The sequence below is a fragment of the Lampetra planeri genome, chromosome 65 (assembly GCF_965212315.1).
Source record: "Lampetra planeri chromosome 65, kcLamPlan1.2.h2, whole genome shotgun sequence".
Lineage (NCBI taxonomy): Eukaryota > Metazoa > Chordata > Hyperoartia > Petromyzontiformes > Petromyzontidae > Lampetra > Lampetra planeri.
Genome location: NC_136171.1, coordinates 3,458,674 through 3,475,305, shown reverse-complemented (window position 1 = coordinate 3,475,305; position 16,632 = coordinate 3,458,674). Strand labels below are relative to the sequence as shown.

The 16,632-nt window shown below is 50.3% G+C and overlaps 2 protein-coding genes across 2 annotated transcripts; one reads left to right on the top strand and one right to left on the bottom strand.

Moving 5' to 3' along the window:
• Nucleotides 1–229: 229 nt before the first annotated feature.
• On the bottom strand, nucleotides 230–9,928 carry UFC1 (ubiquitin-fold modifier conjugating enzyme 1). Its single transcript, XM_078619824.1, has 7 exons — nucleotides 9,585–9,928; nucleotides 8,737–8,804; nucleotides 8,264–8,327; nucleotides 6,498–6,574; nucleotides 5,919–6,009; nucleotides 1,891–1,994; nucleotides 230–1,386 (listed from the first exon to the last, which is right to left on the bottom strand). Exons 1-6 carry the CDS (start codon nucleotides 9,705–9,707, stop codon nucleotides 1,908–1,910), a joined length of 510 nt encoding a protein of 169 aa, XP_078475950.1. The 5' UTR covers nucleotides 9,708–9,928; the 3' UTR covers nucleotides 230–1,386; nucleotides 1,891–1,907.
• Nucleotides 9,929–10,138: 210 nt separating this feature from the next.
• LOC144737169 (uncharacterized) lies at nucleotides 10,139–13,108 on the top strand. The gene is made up of 2 exons (XM_078619888.1): nucleotides 10,139–10,575; nucleotides 11,073–13,108. The coding sequence occupies exons 1-2, from the start codon at nucleotides 10,344–10,346 to the stop codon at nucleotides 12,551–12,553; spliced, it is 1,713 nt and encodes a 570-aa protein (XP_078476014.1). The 5' UTR covers nucleotides 10,139–10,343; the 3' UTR covers nucleotides 12,554–13,108.
• The last annotated feature ends 3,524 nt before the right edge of the window (nucleotides 13,109–16,632 follow it).

The following is a 16,632-nucleotide window of genomic DNA, read 5'->3' as shown; positions in this document are numbered from 1 at the left end:
CAGCTATCGTGCTGTGACGGTTCCACCTGAAGACGGAAGCTTGTGTTGCCTCCGAAACGTCGTGATTTTTATTTTACTTTTATGAATTAAAATTTTTCTACCTACGTGACTTTACCGAAAGAACCTAAGAATATGAATCCTTGCAGTCACGAAAGCTTCAAATCTAGAATCATCCACGGGCTCACACGCGCAGCTGTGGACAGGAATGAATGGGTGCAACGCAGCAGGGGACGTTGCAAGGCTTTATTCGCACGTGGGGACGAGACAGCGACTGGCGGTGCTGATGGTGGTGGCTGTGAAGGCCCCGTGACCTCCTCCTGCCGGCGGGCGTTCGACGCTTCACGTGGCCTCGACGTGCACCTAGCCTGGCACAAGCGCCGTGGTGACATCACCACCACTTAGTGGCGAATGGCGGTGGTTGTTGTTGTGCGAGGGTTGGTGGGTCAAAGATCCCCCCGTATAGCCTTAGCAGACTGTAGGGGCAAGTGCTGTTAGCGAGCACCTCTGGGTGTGTGTGTCTGTGTGTGGTGTATCACAGACACACACACAGACACACACATACACACACATACACACACAGACACACACACAGACACACACATACACACACATACACACACAGACACACACACAGACACACATACACACAGACACACACATACACACACATACGGGTGTGTGTGTCTGTGTGTGGTGTATCACAGACACACACACAAACACACACAGACGGATGTGTGGGTCTGTGTGATGTATCACAGACACACACACAGACACACACAGACACACACAGACACGCACACATACACACAGACACGCACACATACACACAGACACGCACACAGACACACAGACACATACGGATGCCTCCCTCCCCACCCATCATGGTCGCCATCTACCCGGCTTGCTGCCGGAGTCCGGTGGCAGTACAGCAAGTGGGTTGAGTCCCACCTCTATTCCATCTGTACGGGGATTGAGCGTTGCCCCCCCCCCCGCCGCATGCGTGGGTCGCCTGGGGGTCACGCCGCTCTCCTCCCACGTGACCGTCAGCAATAGGGGGCCGGGTTCCATTCCTGACTCAAGCGCCTTTCTGCGTGGAGTTTGTGTGACGTGTGTGTGTGCTGTGTGTGTGTACGCTGTGTGTGTGCTGTGTGCACGCTGTGTGTGTGCTGTGTGTGTGTACACTGAGTGTGTGTGCTGTGTGTGTGCTGTGTGTGTGTGCTGTGTGTGTGTACTGTGTGTGTGTACGCTGTGTGTGTGCTGTGTGTGTGTACACTGAGTGTGTGTGCTGTGTGTTTGCCGTGTGTGTGCCGTGTGTGTGCTGTGTGTGTGCTGTGTGTGTGTGCTGTGTGTAAGTGCTGTGTACTAGCTGTGTGTGTGCTGTGTGTGTGCCGTGAGTGTGCCGTGTGTGTGTGTGCTGTGTGTGCTGTGTGTGTGCCGTGTGTGTGCAGTGTGTGTGCTGTGTGTGTGCTGTATGTGTGCTGTGTGTGTGTGTACTAGCTGTGTGTGTATGCTGTGTGTGCTGTGTGTGTGCTGTGTGTGTATGCTGTGTGTGCTGTGTGTGTGTACTAGCTGTGTGTGTGTACTAGCTGTGTGTGTATGCTGTGTGTGCTGTGTACTAGCTGTGTGTGTATGCTGTGTGTGTGCTGTGTGTACTAGATGTGTGTGTATGCTGTGTGTGCTGTGTGCATGCTGTGTGTGCGTACTGTGTGTGCGTGCTATGTGTGTGTGCTGTGTGTATGCTGTGTACTAGCTGTGTGTGTGTGCCGTATGTGTGCTGTGTGTGTGTGCTGTGTGTGTGTGCTGTGTGTGTACTGTGTGTGTGCTGTGTGTGTGTGTGTACTAGCTGTGTGTGTGCGATGTGTGTGTGTGTGTGCGATGTGTGTGTGTGTGCTGTGTGTGTGCGCTGGCTATGATGGTGCCGGCTGCTTCTCCTTGTAAACCACCGCTCCCTTCTGCACCAAATCCGGCACCTCCACAGCCAGCCAGGGCCCCAGCTGTAATATCAACATCATCATCAGCATCAACATCATCATCAGCATCAACATCATCATCAGCATCAACATCAGCATCATCATCAGCATCATCATCAGCATCACCATCATCATCACCATCAACATCATCAGCAACATCAACATCATCGTCACCATCATCATCAGCATCACCATCATCATCACTATCAGCATCACCATCATCAGAAGCAGGATCAGCAAAAGCAGTATAATCATTTGTTCCTGTGTGTGCGTGTGTATATGAGTGTGTACGTGTGTACGTGTGTGTATATGAATGTGTACCTGAGTGAGTGCGTATGCAAGTGAGTGTACATGTGAGTACATGACCGTGTATGTGAGTACGTGAGTGAGTATGTGAGTGAGTGAGTATGTGAGTGAGTGTGTGAATGAATATGTGAGTGAGTGAGTGAATGAGTGAGTGAGTGTGTGAGTTAGTACGCAAGTATGTGAGTGAATGAGTAAGCAAGTGAGCATACTAGGGAGTGAGTGAGTGAGTGAGTGAGCACGTGAGTGAGTAGGTGAGTGAGTAGGTGAGCGAGTAGGTGAGTGAGTACGTGAGTGAGTACGTGAGTGATTAAGCAAGCGAGTACACTAGTGAGCGACCGAGTGAGTAAGAGAGCGAGTGAGTATATGAGCTAGTGAGCGAGTGAGTGAGTACGTGAGTGAGTAGGTGAGTGAGTAGGTGAGTGAGTGGGTGAGTGAGTGAGTACGTGAGTGAGTAGGTGAGTGAGTATGTAACTGAGTGAGTAGGTGAGTGAGTGAGTAGGTGAGTGAGTGAGTGAGTAACTGAGTAAGTAACTGAGTGAGTGAGTAGGTGAGTAACTGAGTGAGTGAGTAGGTGAGTGAGTGAGTGAGTAACTGAGTAAGTAACTGAGTGAGTAGGTGAGTAACTGAGTGAGTGAGTAGGTGAGTGAGTCTCACTCCGAGTGCCATGGCATGGGTGAGTGAGTAGGTGAGTGAGTGAGTAGGTGAGTGAGTGAGTGAGCGAGTGAGTACGTGGGTGAGCGAGTAGGTGAGTGAGTGAGTGAGTCTCACTCCGAGTGCCATGGCGTGGGTGAGTGAGTAGGTGAGTGAGTGAGTACGTGAGTGAGTAGGTGAGTGAGTGAGTACGTGAGTGAGTAGGTGAGTGAGTGAGCGAGTGAGCGAGTGAGTACGTGGGTGAGCGAGTAGGTGAGTGAGTGAGTGAGGTGAGTGAGCGAGCGAGTGAGCGAGTGAGTAACTGAGTGAGTGGGTGAGTGAGTGAGTAACTGAGTGAGTGCGTAGGTGAGTGAGTGACTGAGTGAATGAGTGAGTGAGTAGGTGAGTGAGTGAGTGAGTCTCACTCCGAGTGCCATGGCGTGGGTGAGTGAGTAGGTGAGTGAGTGAGTACGTGAGTGAGTAGGTGAGTGAGTGAGTGAGTACGTGAGTGAGTAGGTGAGTGAGTCTCACTCCGAGTGCCATGGTGAGTGAGCGAGCGAGTGAGTAACTGAGTGAGTAACTGAGTGAGTAGGTGAGTGAGTGAGTAGGTGAGTGAGTGAGTGGGTGAGTGAGTGAGTCTCACTCCGAGTGCCATGGCGTGGGTGAGTGAGTAGGTGAGTAAGTAGGTGAGTGAGTAGGTGAGTGAGTGGGTGAGTGAGTGAGCGAGCGAGTGAGCGAGTGAGTGGGTGGGTGAGTGAGTGGGTGAGTGAGTAGGTGAGTGAGTGAGCGGGGTGAGTACGTGAGTGAGTACGTGAGTGAGTGAGTACGTGAGTGAGTACGTGAGTGAGTGAGTACGTGAGTGATTAAGCAAGCGAGTACACTAGTGAGCGACCGAGTGAGTAAGAGAGCGAGTGAGTATATGAGCTAGTGAGCGAGTGAGTGAGTACGTGAGTGAGTAGGTGAGTGAGTAGGTGAGTGAGTGGGTGAGTGAGTGAGTACGTGAGTGAGTAGGTGAGTGAGTATGTAACTGAGTGAGTAGGTGAGTGAGTGAGTAGGTGAGTGAGTGAGTGAGTAACTGAGTAAGTAACTGAGTGAGTGAGTAGGTGAGTAACTGAGTGAGTGAGTAGGTGAGTGAGTGAGTGAGTAACTGAGTAAGTAACTGAGTGAGTAGGTGAGTAACTGAGTGAGTGAGTAGGTGAGTGAGTCTCACTCCGAGTGCCATGGCATGGGTGAGTGAGTAGGTGAGTGAGTGAGTACGTGAGTGAGTAGGTGAGTGAGTGAGTGAGCGAGTGAGTACGTGGGTGAGCGAGTAGGTGAGTGAGTGAGTGAGTCTCACTCCGAGTGCCATGGCGTGGGTGAGTGAGTAGGTGAGTGAGTGAGTACGTGAGTGAGTAGGTGAGTGAGTGAGTACGTGAGTGAGTAGGTGAGTGAGTGAGCGAGGTGAGCGAGTGAGTACGTGGGTGAGCGAGTAGGTGAGTGAGTGAGTGAGGTGAGTGAGCGAGCGAGTGTGAGCGAGTGAGTAACTGAGTGAGTAACTGAGTGAGTAGGTGAGTGAGTGAGTAGGTGAGTGAGTGAGTGGGTGAGTGAGTGAGTCTCACTCCGAGTGCCATGGCGTGGGTGAGTGAGTAGGTGAGTAAGTAGGTGAGTGAGTAGGTGAGTGAGTGGGTGAGTGAGTGAGCGAGCGAGTGAGCGAGTGAGTGGGTGGGTGAGTGAGTGGGTGAGTGAGTAGGTGAGTGAGTGAGCGGGTGAGTACGTGAGTGAGTACGTGAGTGAGTGAGTACGTGAGTGAGTACGTGAGTGAGTGAGTACGTGAGTGATTAAGCAAGCGAGTACACTAGTGAGCGACCGAGTGAGTAAGAGAGCGAGTGAGTATATGAGCTAGTGAGCGAGTGAGTGAGTACGTGAGTGAGTAGGTGAGTGAGTAGGTGAGTGAGTGGGTGAGTGAGTGAGTACGTGAGTGAGTAGGTGAGTGAGTATGTAACTGAGTGAGTAGGTGAGTGAGTGAGTAGGTGAGTGAGTGAGTGAGTAACTGAGTAAGTAACTGAGTGAGTGAGTAGGTGAGTAACTGAGTGAGTGAGTAGGTGAGTGAGTGAGTGAGTAACTGAGTAAGTAACTGAGTGAGTAGGTGAGTAACTGAGTGAGTGAGTAGGTGAGTGAGTCTCACTCCGAGTGCCATGGCATGGGTGAGTGAGTAGGTGAGTGAGTGAGTACGTGAGTGAGTAGGTGAGTGAGTGAGTGAGCGAGTGAGTACGTGGGTGAGCGAGTAGGTGAGTGAGTGAGTGAGTCTCACTCCGAGTGCCATGGCGTGGGTGAGTGAGTAGGTGAGTGAGTGAGTACGTGAGTGAGTAGGTGAGTGAGTGAGTACGTGAGTGAGTAGGTGAGTGAGTGAGCGAGGTGAGCGAGTGAGTACGTGGGTGAGCGAGTAGGTGAGTGAGTGAGTGAGGTGAGTGAGCGAGCGAGTGAGCGAGTGAGTAACTGAGTGAGTGGGTGAGTGAGTGAGTAACTGAGTGAGTGCGTAGGTGAGTGAGTGACTGAGTGAATGAGTGAGTGAGTAGGTGAGTGAGTGAGTGAGTCTCACTCCGAGTGCCATGGCGTGGGTGAGTGAGTAGGTGAGTGAGTGAGTACGTGAGTGAGTAGGTGAGTGAGTGAGTGAGTACGTGAGTGAGTAGGTGAGTGAGTCTCACTCCGAGTGCCATGGTGAGTGAGCGAGCGAGTGAGGTAACTGAGTGAGTAACTGAGTGAGTAGGTGAGTGAGTGAGTAGGTGAGTGAGTGAGTGGGTGAGTGAGTGAGTCTCACTCCGAGTGCCATGGCGTGGGTGAGTGAGTAGGTGAGTAAGTAGGTGAGTGAGTAGGTGAGTGAGTGGGTGAGTGAGTGAGCGAGCGAGGTGAGCGAGTGAGTGGGTGGGTGAGTGAGTGGGTGAGTGAGTAGGTGAGTGAGTGAGCGGGTGAGTACGTGAGTGAGTACGTGAGTGAGTGAGTACGTGAGTGAGTACGTGAGTGAGTGAGTCTCACTCCTAGCGCCATGGCGTGGGCGATGCCAAACTTGGGCGCGTTCCTCGCCCACAGCGGCTTGAAGTGCTCCGTGAGGCAGATCTTGCCTCCTCTGCAACAACAGCAACAAGGGGGGGAGGGGGTGAGGGGGAGGGGTGAGGGGGGAGGGGTGAGGAGTGAGGGGGAGGGGTGAGGAGTGAGGGCGGGAGGGCTGAGGGGGGGAGGGGTGAGGGGGGGAGGGGTGAGGGGGAGGGGTGAGGGGGGGGAGGGGTGAGGGGTGAGGGGGAGGGGTGAGGAGTGAGGGCGGGAGGGCTGAGGGGGGAGGGGGTGAGGGGGGGGGAGGGGTGAGGGGGGGAGGGAGGAGGGAGGGGTGAGGGGGGAGGGAGAAGGGGTGAGGGGTGAGGGGGGGGAGGGGTGAGGGAGGAGGGGAGGGGTGAGGGGGAGAGGGGGTGAGGGGGGGAGGGAGGAGGGGTGAGGGGGGGAGGGAGGAGGGGGGGAGGGGGGGAGGGGGGGAGGGGTGAGGAAGGAGGGAGGGGGGAGGGGTGAAGGGGGGGGAGGGGTGAAGGGGGGGAGGGGTGAGGGGGGGGAGGGGCCACCCACCGGTACATCTTTGCCGTTTTCCCATCCAACTCCGGCACAGCGATCTCAGGCGCCGTCGCCGGATACGTCACCGGAATCTACAACCACAACAACAACCACAACAACTACAACAACTACAACAACCACAACAACTACAACAACCACAACAACCGCCGCCATTCGCCACCAAGCGGTGGTGACGTCACCACGGCGCTTGTGCCAGGCCACGTGCACGTTGAGGCTGCCACGTGAGGTGTCGAACGCCCGCCGGCAGGAGGTCACGTGCCAGGCCCAGGTGCCACGGTTTCTACTGACCGAGATGACTGGCTGATGCACTGCCCGTGCCCCCCTACTGTGCCGACTTGGTGTGTTTTATCCACCCGGCGCTCCGCTCGTTGTTGTGAGCGTCACTCCTGATGACGACCGCTTTTGTTGCGATCGAAACGTCGTAGATTTTTGCTATTTTTGTTATTTTTCTTTGAACGTATCCACGTGACTTCACCGAAAGACCCAGAGAGTATGAATTCCTGCAGTTACGAAAGCTTCAAGTCAAGGGGTTCTAGATGTACACCCACCACCGGAGTGGAAGAATGGCAGGCGCATCTTACAGATGACAAGCCGATGGTCAGAGGGCAGATCAGCTCCACGGTAGGTCCTGGTGTTAAGGACATGGGCTCGCATCCGCTGGTCCGTCACTATGTAGTCAAGCAGATGTTTTTGCTTGGACGAGACATTAATTCATGATGTGTGGATGCGCCGATGCCGGAAGAGCGTGTTGGTAATTACAAGCTCATGGGCTGCACAGAAGTCTAGCAGCCTCCTACCGTTGTTATTGAGCTGATCTGGCCCATGCCTTCCAATCACTCCAGACCAAGTGCCAGCATCATGACCAACTCGGGCATCAAAGTCACCCAACAAGATGACTCTGTCCCAAGTGGCCACTTTAGCTAGCACCTGTGACAGGAGGTCATAGAAGGCATCTGACTCATTAGCCTTGCCTGCATCCCTCCACGGATGTTCATCTTCAGTGGGGGCATAAGTAACTAGCCCAAAATAGCCTGGGGCTTACAGCTTCCCACACCTCACTGCCACGCTCCCACGCCCCCTTCATTCTTTTGTTCAGAAGAGCCACTCCATGTTGTTTGGCAGTCTCCTGCCCCGAGTAGAGGACTGTCCACCCCTCATGGTGGCAGGAGCCAGAGCCGGTCCACCGGACCTCCTGAATACCGCAGAGATCCAGGCGGTACCGGTCCAGCTCCCGACAAAAGACTGGCAGCCTCTCCTCCGCAGTGAGCGTTCGAACATTCCACGTGGCCACCCGCAGTGGCTTTTTGCTGTTTCTGGAGGAATCCTGAGGGTAAAGATTCAGTCTCCTGGCTCCGCCAAATGGGGTTTGGCCAGGAGACGTCATAGACGCCTGTCCCCCTCCCCCGAGGCCTCCGGCACAAGCTTAGTTAGATTCTTTACACGCATAGTGATAGGTTTTTACCCTTTCAACTGGTACAAAAACTGACACCTTTATAGAAGGCATCATGTTTGGTTATTGCAAACATGATGCCTTGGTAAAGGAGCTCTCATAGTATTTCCACGCAGTTCAGTGGTGCTTAGGTTGAAGGAGAAGGGGTTACCAGCCCCTTGCACCCGTTGAGAGCCCCCTTTGGGCACACACACAACCATGTATGCACACACACGCACATAGAGGCAAAGGTAAAGCTCCCCCGCGTAACCCACTCCTGCGGTCTAGGCGAGTGCTGTGTGTGAGCTGCTGCTGTGCACATCCGACTCACGTCAAACTCCACGTCAAACTCATAGCGCAGCAGCTCATGCACGTACCAGCACTTCCCAAACCACCTGCACCACCACCACAACAACAACAACACAAGCCACAACAATAACAACACATGAACAACCAATGCATTAATTACAAAATAGCAAAGACGTAATTATAATTGTGGCGATGTTAGTGACTAAATGATGATGATGATATTGATAGCGGTGATGGTGTTAAGTGATGGTGGTGACGATGATGTTGATGTGATGGTAGTCATGACGATAGTGATGGTAAAGTTGTGGATGATGGTGATGAAGATGAGGGTGATGATGATGATGGTGATGATGATGGTGATGATGATGGTGATGATGGTGGTGATGGCGATGATGATGGTGATGATGGCGATGATGGTGGTGATGGCGATGATGATTGTGATGATGGCGATGATGATGATGATGGTGATGATGGTGATGATGTTGATGTGTGCACCTCGTGCCATCCTGGTTGGATTCCAACCTAAACCAGTCGTTGTCCGAGTCTTTGTTATTCTGCACATACTGAGACACAGGGAGACAAAGACAAAGGCAAAGGTAGAGATCCCCCAGGTAGCCGTCGCAGGCTGTCGGGGCAAGAGCTGATCGCGAGCACCACGACCAATAGCAGCCGTCATTGGCCACCGAGTGGTCGCGACGTCACCACAGCGCTTGAGTGACTGGGTGAGTGACTGGGTGACTGAGTGACTGGGTGAGTGGCTGGGTGAGTGACTGGGTGAATGAGCAGGTGAGTGTCTGGGTGAGTGAGCGGGTGAGTGGCTGGGTGAGTGACTGGGTGAGTGACTGACTGAGTGACTGAGTGGGTGAGTGACTGAGTAACTGAGTGACTGACTGAGTGACTGACTGGCTGAGTGACTTACCTGTATGAGTGCGCGTACTCCTCACGTAGGCGCGCGCCCCACGCATCTCGCTGCCGTGACTAGCTGAGTGACTGAGTGACTGGGTGAGTGAGTGACTGACTGGGTGAGTGGCTGGGTCAGTGACTGGGTGAGTGACTGGGTGAGTGAGTGGGTGAGTGGCTGGGTGAGTGACTGGGTGAGTGACTGGGTGAGTGAGTGGGTGAGTGACTGGTTGAGTGAGTGGGTGAGTGACTGGGTGAGTGGCTGGGTGAGTGGCTGGGTGAGTGAGCGGGTGAGTGACTGGGTGAATGAGCAGGTGAGTATCTGGGTGAATGATCGGGTGAGTGGCTGGGTGAGTGACTGGGTGAGTGACTGAGTGACTGAGTGACTGACTGAGTGACTGACTGGGTGAGTGGGTGAGTGACTGAGTGACTGAGTGACTTACCTGAATGAGTGAGCGGTACTCCTCCCGTAGGCGCGCGCCCCACGCGTCTCGCTGTCGAGGCCCCGCGTCCGTGGACAGGAGGGGAATGCGGCTGAGACTGCGTCTGGTAGCTTCGTCCACCATGACGCCGGATCGATCCGCGCGCGAAGAAATCGACACCGCGCGACTCCTCGCCACGTTTACCAATGGGCGATAGCGATTCTCGGAGTCGCGAACGAAACGATTCCTCGTGACGTTCAGTTGCGAAGCAATTGGCGAGAACGATTTTCGGAGTCGCGAAAAAACGATTCCTTGTGACGTTCAGTAGCGAAGCAACGGACGATAGCGATTCTCGGAGTTGCGAACAAAACGATTCCTTGGTGACGTTCAGTAGCGAAGCAATGGGCGAGAGCGATTCTCGGAATCGCGACTTGAACGATTCCTCGCAACGTTTAGTAGCGAACCAATGGGCGAGAGCGATTCTCAAAATCGCGACGTAAACGATTCCTCGTGACGATCAGTAGCGAATTAATGGAGCGAATCGATTTGATTTTAAATCGATGCCGAGAAAACGATTCCCTGCGTTGGTGGCAGTGTGCAGCAATATTTTTGATTGCTTTTGTGACATTTTTACATTTAACCCATTTTCCATAACATCCCAGATAGATTCAGTGCTGAGCAAACTTGAGTGACTTCGAGAACATTCCAGAGCTTTCCAGTAATATAAATTATAGTATAAATACAGGACCTTAAGCCCACCAGTTTCATCTGCCAAAGTGGATGCAATATTTGAATTTTTCTGAGATGGCGTCAAGAGGCTGCAAGCATCCGGCAGATGCATTTTGCTACGTCTGCGGGCAATTCATCAAGACGAGAGCGAGAAAGTACTCTGTGGAAGCATCTGCCAAGATGTGTGAGGCCTACAAGGCATATTTTGGAATGCCTGTTGGGGATCAAGACAAACCCTGGGCACCTAATTTCAGCTGCGAGATATGCAAAAAAACTCTGGAAGGTGAGATGGAATTTTGTGTTATATAAAATTTGTTTGAAAAATTAAAATTCATCTGCTTGGTTCTTTCGGTAAAGTCACGAAGGGAAATAAAAAAATAATAAAAATAAAACACAATAAAATTATTATTTTATAATAAAAAAATAAAACAATAAAATTATTATTTTATAATAAAATTATTATTTTATGTTTTATTTTTATTCTTTTATTATTTCCCTTCTACGTGACTACCGAAAGAACCAAGAAGATGATGAAATTATTTTATAATGTGTTATTAATATTATTTAATTATTTCCCTTCTATGTGACTTTACCGAAAGAACCAAGGAGATGAATCCCTGCAGTCACGAAAGCTTTAAATCGAAAATTAAAATTGTAAAAGTTTTTATTTTATTTTAAAATGGTTTACAATTTTCAATGTTATTGAAAAAAAAATTCTGAAAAATGTTGGCGAAAATCTTTCACGAATTAATCATGCGTGAAATGAATGTCTTTTTGTAGGATGGTACAGAGGGGAAAAGAGAGCCATGAAGTTTGCTATCCCAAGAATTTGGCGGGAACCCACTGACCACTCAAGCAACTGCTACTTCTGCATGGTGGACCCTTCCAAACGTCGGACTGGCAAGAATGCACCCGCCATCACGTATCCGGACCTTCCTTCATCCATCGCCCCGGTGCCACACTGCCATGAGCTCCCCGTACCCACTCCTCCGGAGAGAGAGCAGCCGTCTTTAGAAGAGAGCAGCAAGTCAGAGAGCGAGGAAGACATCGTAGACCAAGATGACAATTTCAGAGGTGGAGCTGAGGAGAGAAACCCATACTACCCCAACCAAAAAGACCTCAACGACTTGATCAGAGATCTTGATCTCACCAAATCCAATGCCGAGCTTTTGACGTCTAGGCTCAAGCAGTGGAACTTGTTGGATAAAAGTGTGCAAGTCCCAGATCGGAGGAAGCGTCACCAACCTTTTTGCAGCTTCTTCACCCGTCAAGATGGGCTCTGCTTCTGCCACAATGTGACCAGTCTGTTCGAGGCAATCGGAATCCCCTGTAACCAGAATGAATGGCGCCTCTTCATTGACAGCTCATCCAGGAGCCTCAAAGCCGTGCTGCTCCATAATGGTAACAAGTACCCGTCTCTTCCCCTGGCTCACTCAGTGCACCTCAAAGAGGATTACAACAGCATCAAGACCTTGCTGGACGCCTTGAAGTATGATGAGTATGGCTGGGAGGTCATCGGAGACTTCAAAATGGTGGCATTCCTGATGGGTCTCCAAGGCGGTTTTACCAAGTTTCCCTGCTATCTTTGCCTTTGGGACAGCAGGGACACCAAGGCGCACTACCACAGGCGGGACTGGCCACAGCGGACCGAGTTCTCTGTGGGGAGGAACAACGTCAAGAGGGAGCCACTGGTGGACCCCCGGAAGGTGCTCATGTCACCACTGCACATTGAATTGGGCCTCATGAAACAATTTGTCAGAGCCGTAGATAACGAGTCAGAAGCCTTCAAGTACCTTCAAGACTTCTTCCCGAAGCTGTCGGAGGCAAAGGTCAAAGCCGGTGTCTTCGTCGGACCACAGATCAAGAAGATCCTGGAGTGCGATGAATTCCCCAAGAAGCTCACCAGTAAGGAGAAAGCGGCTTGGGACAGCTTTGTCGCAGTCGTTCGTGGCTTCCTGGGCAATCACAAGGCCGAAAACTATGTGGAGCTGGTTGAGACTCTGGTGAAGAACTACGGCACAATGGGCTGCAGGATGTCCCTCAAAGTCCATATCCTTGATGCTCATCTTGATAAATTCAAGGAGAACATGGGAGCGTACTCGGAGGAGCAAGGCGAGCGCTTACACCGGGGTATACTGGACTTTGAACGCCGCTACCACGGACAGTATAACGAGAACATGATGGGAGACTACATTTGGGGGGTGATTCGTGAAAGTAATTTACAGTTTAATCGTAAATCTCGAAAAACGACTCGCTTCTAAAACTTTTGTAGTCATTTTTGTATTTCTTTAGTATAAATACACGTTACTTTTGATTCGTGTTGCTTTTATCTCACTTTATGTGAACGAAAAGACACAAATTCGACCGTTTTCTCATTGAAAATAGGTAAATTCAAAGTATCACTGTCCTGGTCACAAAAGCAAAGTTTTTGGGGAATAATAGCCATGTTATATACTTTTTAGGCATGAGAAATTACGACATAACACTACCCAGGAACAAAAATTGTGTTACATTGTGTTGTCAATGAATTGATTAGATTTCATAATCGAATGCGTGATAAAGCTAACACGATTCCATATGTTATCAATGGGGAATAGATTTTTGTACAGACTATAAACGATTGCTTAGATATTTTAGATGCGAACAAATGTTTGAAAATCGACTAAATAGTAAACACATTCCTGCGGTAGGAGCTGGTAGGGACGTTGGGTTGCTCGGTCAATGGCCTGCAGGGTCAACGGCGGCGTGGTGTATTCCGCAAATATGGCCGACTGTGAGGGCGGGCACAAGCCGGCGTGAGTAGGTGAAACGTTGAGTTTTATAAGGGCACCACGGGGTGACCAGCCCCTCCCCACCCAGCCCCACCCAGCTCCACCCTCCCCACCCTTCCCTCTTCAGCCCCACCCCTCCCATTTTTGGATGTACGACGGACGGACACAATAATCCCCTGTGGGCTGGTGGAACCAGGTGGTTCCTATCAGTAAAAGGTAATCAAAATCAACATACATTAGTTTACATAGGAAATCGAATATATCGATTATATTGGATCGATTCCCAGTTTCCGAAGATTCAATCTTCACCAAATAGAAACCATTGAGACATTCGATTCGATCCTTTCCGGTAACATTTTACGTGAAGGTAGAGGGGGAATCGAAAGTAACGATCCATCGAGCATCTCGATTCCCTTTTAACAACAGTGAATCGCTCGTGACGATTAAAGTGAGTCGATTCTCCCTAACCTGGCCAGTGTCAAGTGCGGAAGTAGCCTTGAGCGAGCTGCAGTTTAATTATACTGTATGTACAGTATGTTGAACTTCTTTAACATTGGAGTCTATGGGAGACTTTAACATTGGAGTCTATGGAAGACTTTAACATTGAAGTCTATGGGAGACTTTAACATTGAAGTCTATGGGAGACTTTAACATTGGAATCTATGGGAGACTTTAACATTGAAGTCTATGGGAGACTTTGACATTGGAGTCTATGGGAGACTTTAACATTGGAGTCTCTGGGAGACTTAAACATTGAAGTCTATGGGAGGCTTTAACATTGGAGTCTATGGGAGACTTTAACATTGAAGTATATGGGAGACTTTAACATTGAAGTCTATGGGAGACCTTAACATTGGGAGTCTATGGGAGACTTTAACATTGGAGTCTATGGGAGACTTTAACATTGGAGTCTATGGGAGACTTTAACATTGGAGTCTATGGGGAGACTTTAACATCGGAGTCTATGGGAGACACTTTAATATTGAAGTCTATGGGAGACTTTAACATGGGAGTCTGTGGGAGACTTTAACATGGGCGTCTATGGGAGACTTTAACATTGGAGTCTATGCGGAGACTTTAACATTGGAGTCTATGGGAGACTTTAACATTGAAGTCTATGGGAGACTTTAACATGGGAGTCTATGGGAGACTTTAACATTGAAGTCTATAGGAGACACTTTAACAATGGAGTCTATGGGAGACTTTAACATTGGAGTCTATGGGAGACTTTAAAATTGGCGTCCTCAAAAGAAAGCTGTCTCTGGTGTGGACCAATCAGTTTCAAGGACAATGCATTTATTATCAGAGCATGTTTTTGTTTACATTCTGACCACAAGTATTGTGGTTAATGCAGTGACATGATTCCTTGTAAAAGGTGTCAGTTTGGTGTTTTAACATCTGAACACCGCTGTTTTGTTGCCAGGAAAAAGGGGAAAACGTATTCTCTTATGTTGTTACTGGCGGAGGTCCCATGATGTAGCTATCGGTTTAACACGAAGGCTTTCACGTCCAATATTCATAGTGAAGCTTTTTTCGGTTGGGTTAGATCGCGTAAATATATAAATGTGTCGTCGTTAAACCCGCCACCACCCGACACAGCCAATTAGCGAGGGGTTTATCGCGTTAACAGAACGTGCCAATTCGTTACTCGCACAGCACTAACCGGTCGTGTATTCGAGAGTAAATCCACGACTTTGTAAGCGTGGTGGAGGAACCCAAAATAAACTCCCCCTGTGTTATGGACCCTACGTATTCATTAACATTGTACACAATTCTCTTGTGTTTTTAACACTTGAGAACCACAGGGCTGCAATGCTGCAGCAAAGGTTTAGAGAGCTCCGCTTGATGATGATGACGATGATGATGTTCTAACCCCAACCCAACAAACACATTCCTGCGGAGGGAGCTGGTTGGAACGTTGGGTTGCTCGGTCAATGGCCTGCAGGGTCAACGGCGGCGTGGTGTATTCCGCAAATATGCCCGACTGTGAGGGCGGGCACAAGCTGGCGTGAGTAGGTTAAACGTTGAGTTTTATGAGGGCACCACGGGGTGATCAGCCCCTCCCCACCTTGCCCCACCCCTCCCTCCCCTCCCCACCCAGCCCCACCCTCCCCACCCAGCCCCTCCCCACCCTCCCCACCTAGCCCCTCCCCACCCAGCCCCTCCCCACCCAGCCCCTTCCCACTCCACCCAGCCCCACCCCTCCCACCCCCCACCCTCCCCACCCAGCCCCACTTTCCCCACCCAGCCCCACTCTCCCCACCCAGCCCCTCCCTCCCCACCCAGCCCCTCCCCACCCTCCCCACCCAGCCCCTCCCCACCCAGCCCCTCCCCACCCTCCCCACCCAGCCCCTCCCCACCCTCCCCACTCCACCCAGCTCCACCCACCCCTCCCATATTTGGAATGCACGACGGACAGAGTAATCCCCTGTGGGCTGGTGTAACCAGGAGGTTCCTACCGGTAAAATACAAAAACAAATAAAAACTTTTACGATGTCACAGGGCAGGAGGGAGTTGAACAGTAGAGGGCGGTAATGGGTCAATGTGTTCACTGTGGGGTTCTCTCTGACATCTGGGTCACCGTGTGCGCGCTGAGATTATGTTGCGATGATGTCCGCCGCAATGTGAATGTCCCAAACGATGCGGGCCACTTTGTTGAGCGGCTGTCATTTGTGGTGGCCCAAGTCGCTTCTGAAGAAGAAGTTACTGGCTTCAGTGGGAGGGATGGGGGCTTTGCCTGATGCGATGGGGATGGTTTTTTCGTTGTGTTTGTGGTGTTGTATTTACTGGCGAAACGTAGTACTCGGATTGTAAATGTTGTGGCTTTGCTTTCCAACACACAACCGATGGTGCTGTACCTGAATGGGCACGTTCTGTTTACGTGACAAACCTTACCGATTGGCTGTGTCGGGTGGTGGCGGGTTTAACGACACAATTTTATGTGTACGCGATCTCACCCCAAAAAAACTTGTATTATACACTGGTCAACACACTTTTTCTGGCATAAGGTATTCCAACGGTTTTAAGGTAATTTTGGGGTGCTGATTCCAAATCTGGCATCAGGTTTTTGAGATATCAAATATTGCATTTTCAATAAAAACTGCAGAAGAAAAATATTAAATAAATGTGGATATCTACATAAAATGATATTGTAAACACACTATCCTAAAAATACAGCACCGTATTTTAACACTAAAGCAGTCACTGACTCGCAACAACTTGCAATCATAAGTGATGGAGTTAATTTCGGGTAAAATCAATGAAAATGGGGTATGCCGATAGCATCAAAATGAGATGTGATAGAGCAAATCTGAGACCAGATTTGGAATCGGCACCCTGAAATTAGTCTAAAACAGCTGCAAAAGACCAGGCCAGAAAAACATGTTTTTTTTGTCGACCAGTGTTATGGATGATATTGGTTGCGAAATCCGACTACGCGTTCAACTGTTTGTGTGTGTGCTGGGTGATTTGTTTACATATCTTGTACTTTGCACACGTGTCGTGTGTTTCATCTTCTTGGTTCTTTCGGTAAAGTCACGTAGAAGGGAAATAATAAAATAATAAAAATA

Excerpts from the sequence above, each read along its gene's own strand:
- LOC144737169 (XM_078619888.1), top strand. The coding sequence starts at position 10,344 with ATGCAATATTTGAATTTTTCTGAGATGGCGTCAAGAGGCTGCAAGCAT. Across the intron at positions 10,576-11,072 it reads ATGCAAAAAAACTCTGGAAG|GATGGTACAGAGGGGAAAAG; the intron begins GTGAGATGGAAT and ends GTCTTTTTGTAG.
- UFC1 (XM_078619824.1), bottom strand. The coding sequence starts at position 9,707 with ATGGTGGACGAAGCTACCAGACGCAGTCTCAGCCGCATTCCCCTCCTG. Across the intron at positions 6,010-6,497 it reads AAAACGGCAAAGATGTACCG|AGGAGGCAAGATCTGCCTCA; the intron begins GTGGGTGGCCCC and ends CTGTTGTTGCAG. Across the intron at positions 1,995-5,918 it reads CCCACGCCATGGCGCTAGGA|CTGGGGCCCTGGCTGGCTGT; the intron begins GTGAGACTCACT and ends TTGATATTACAG.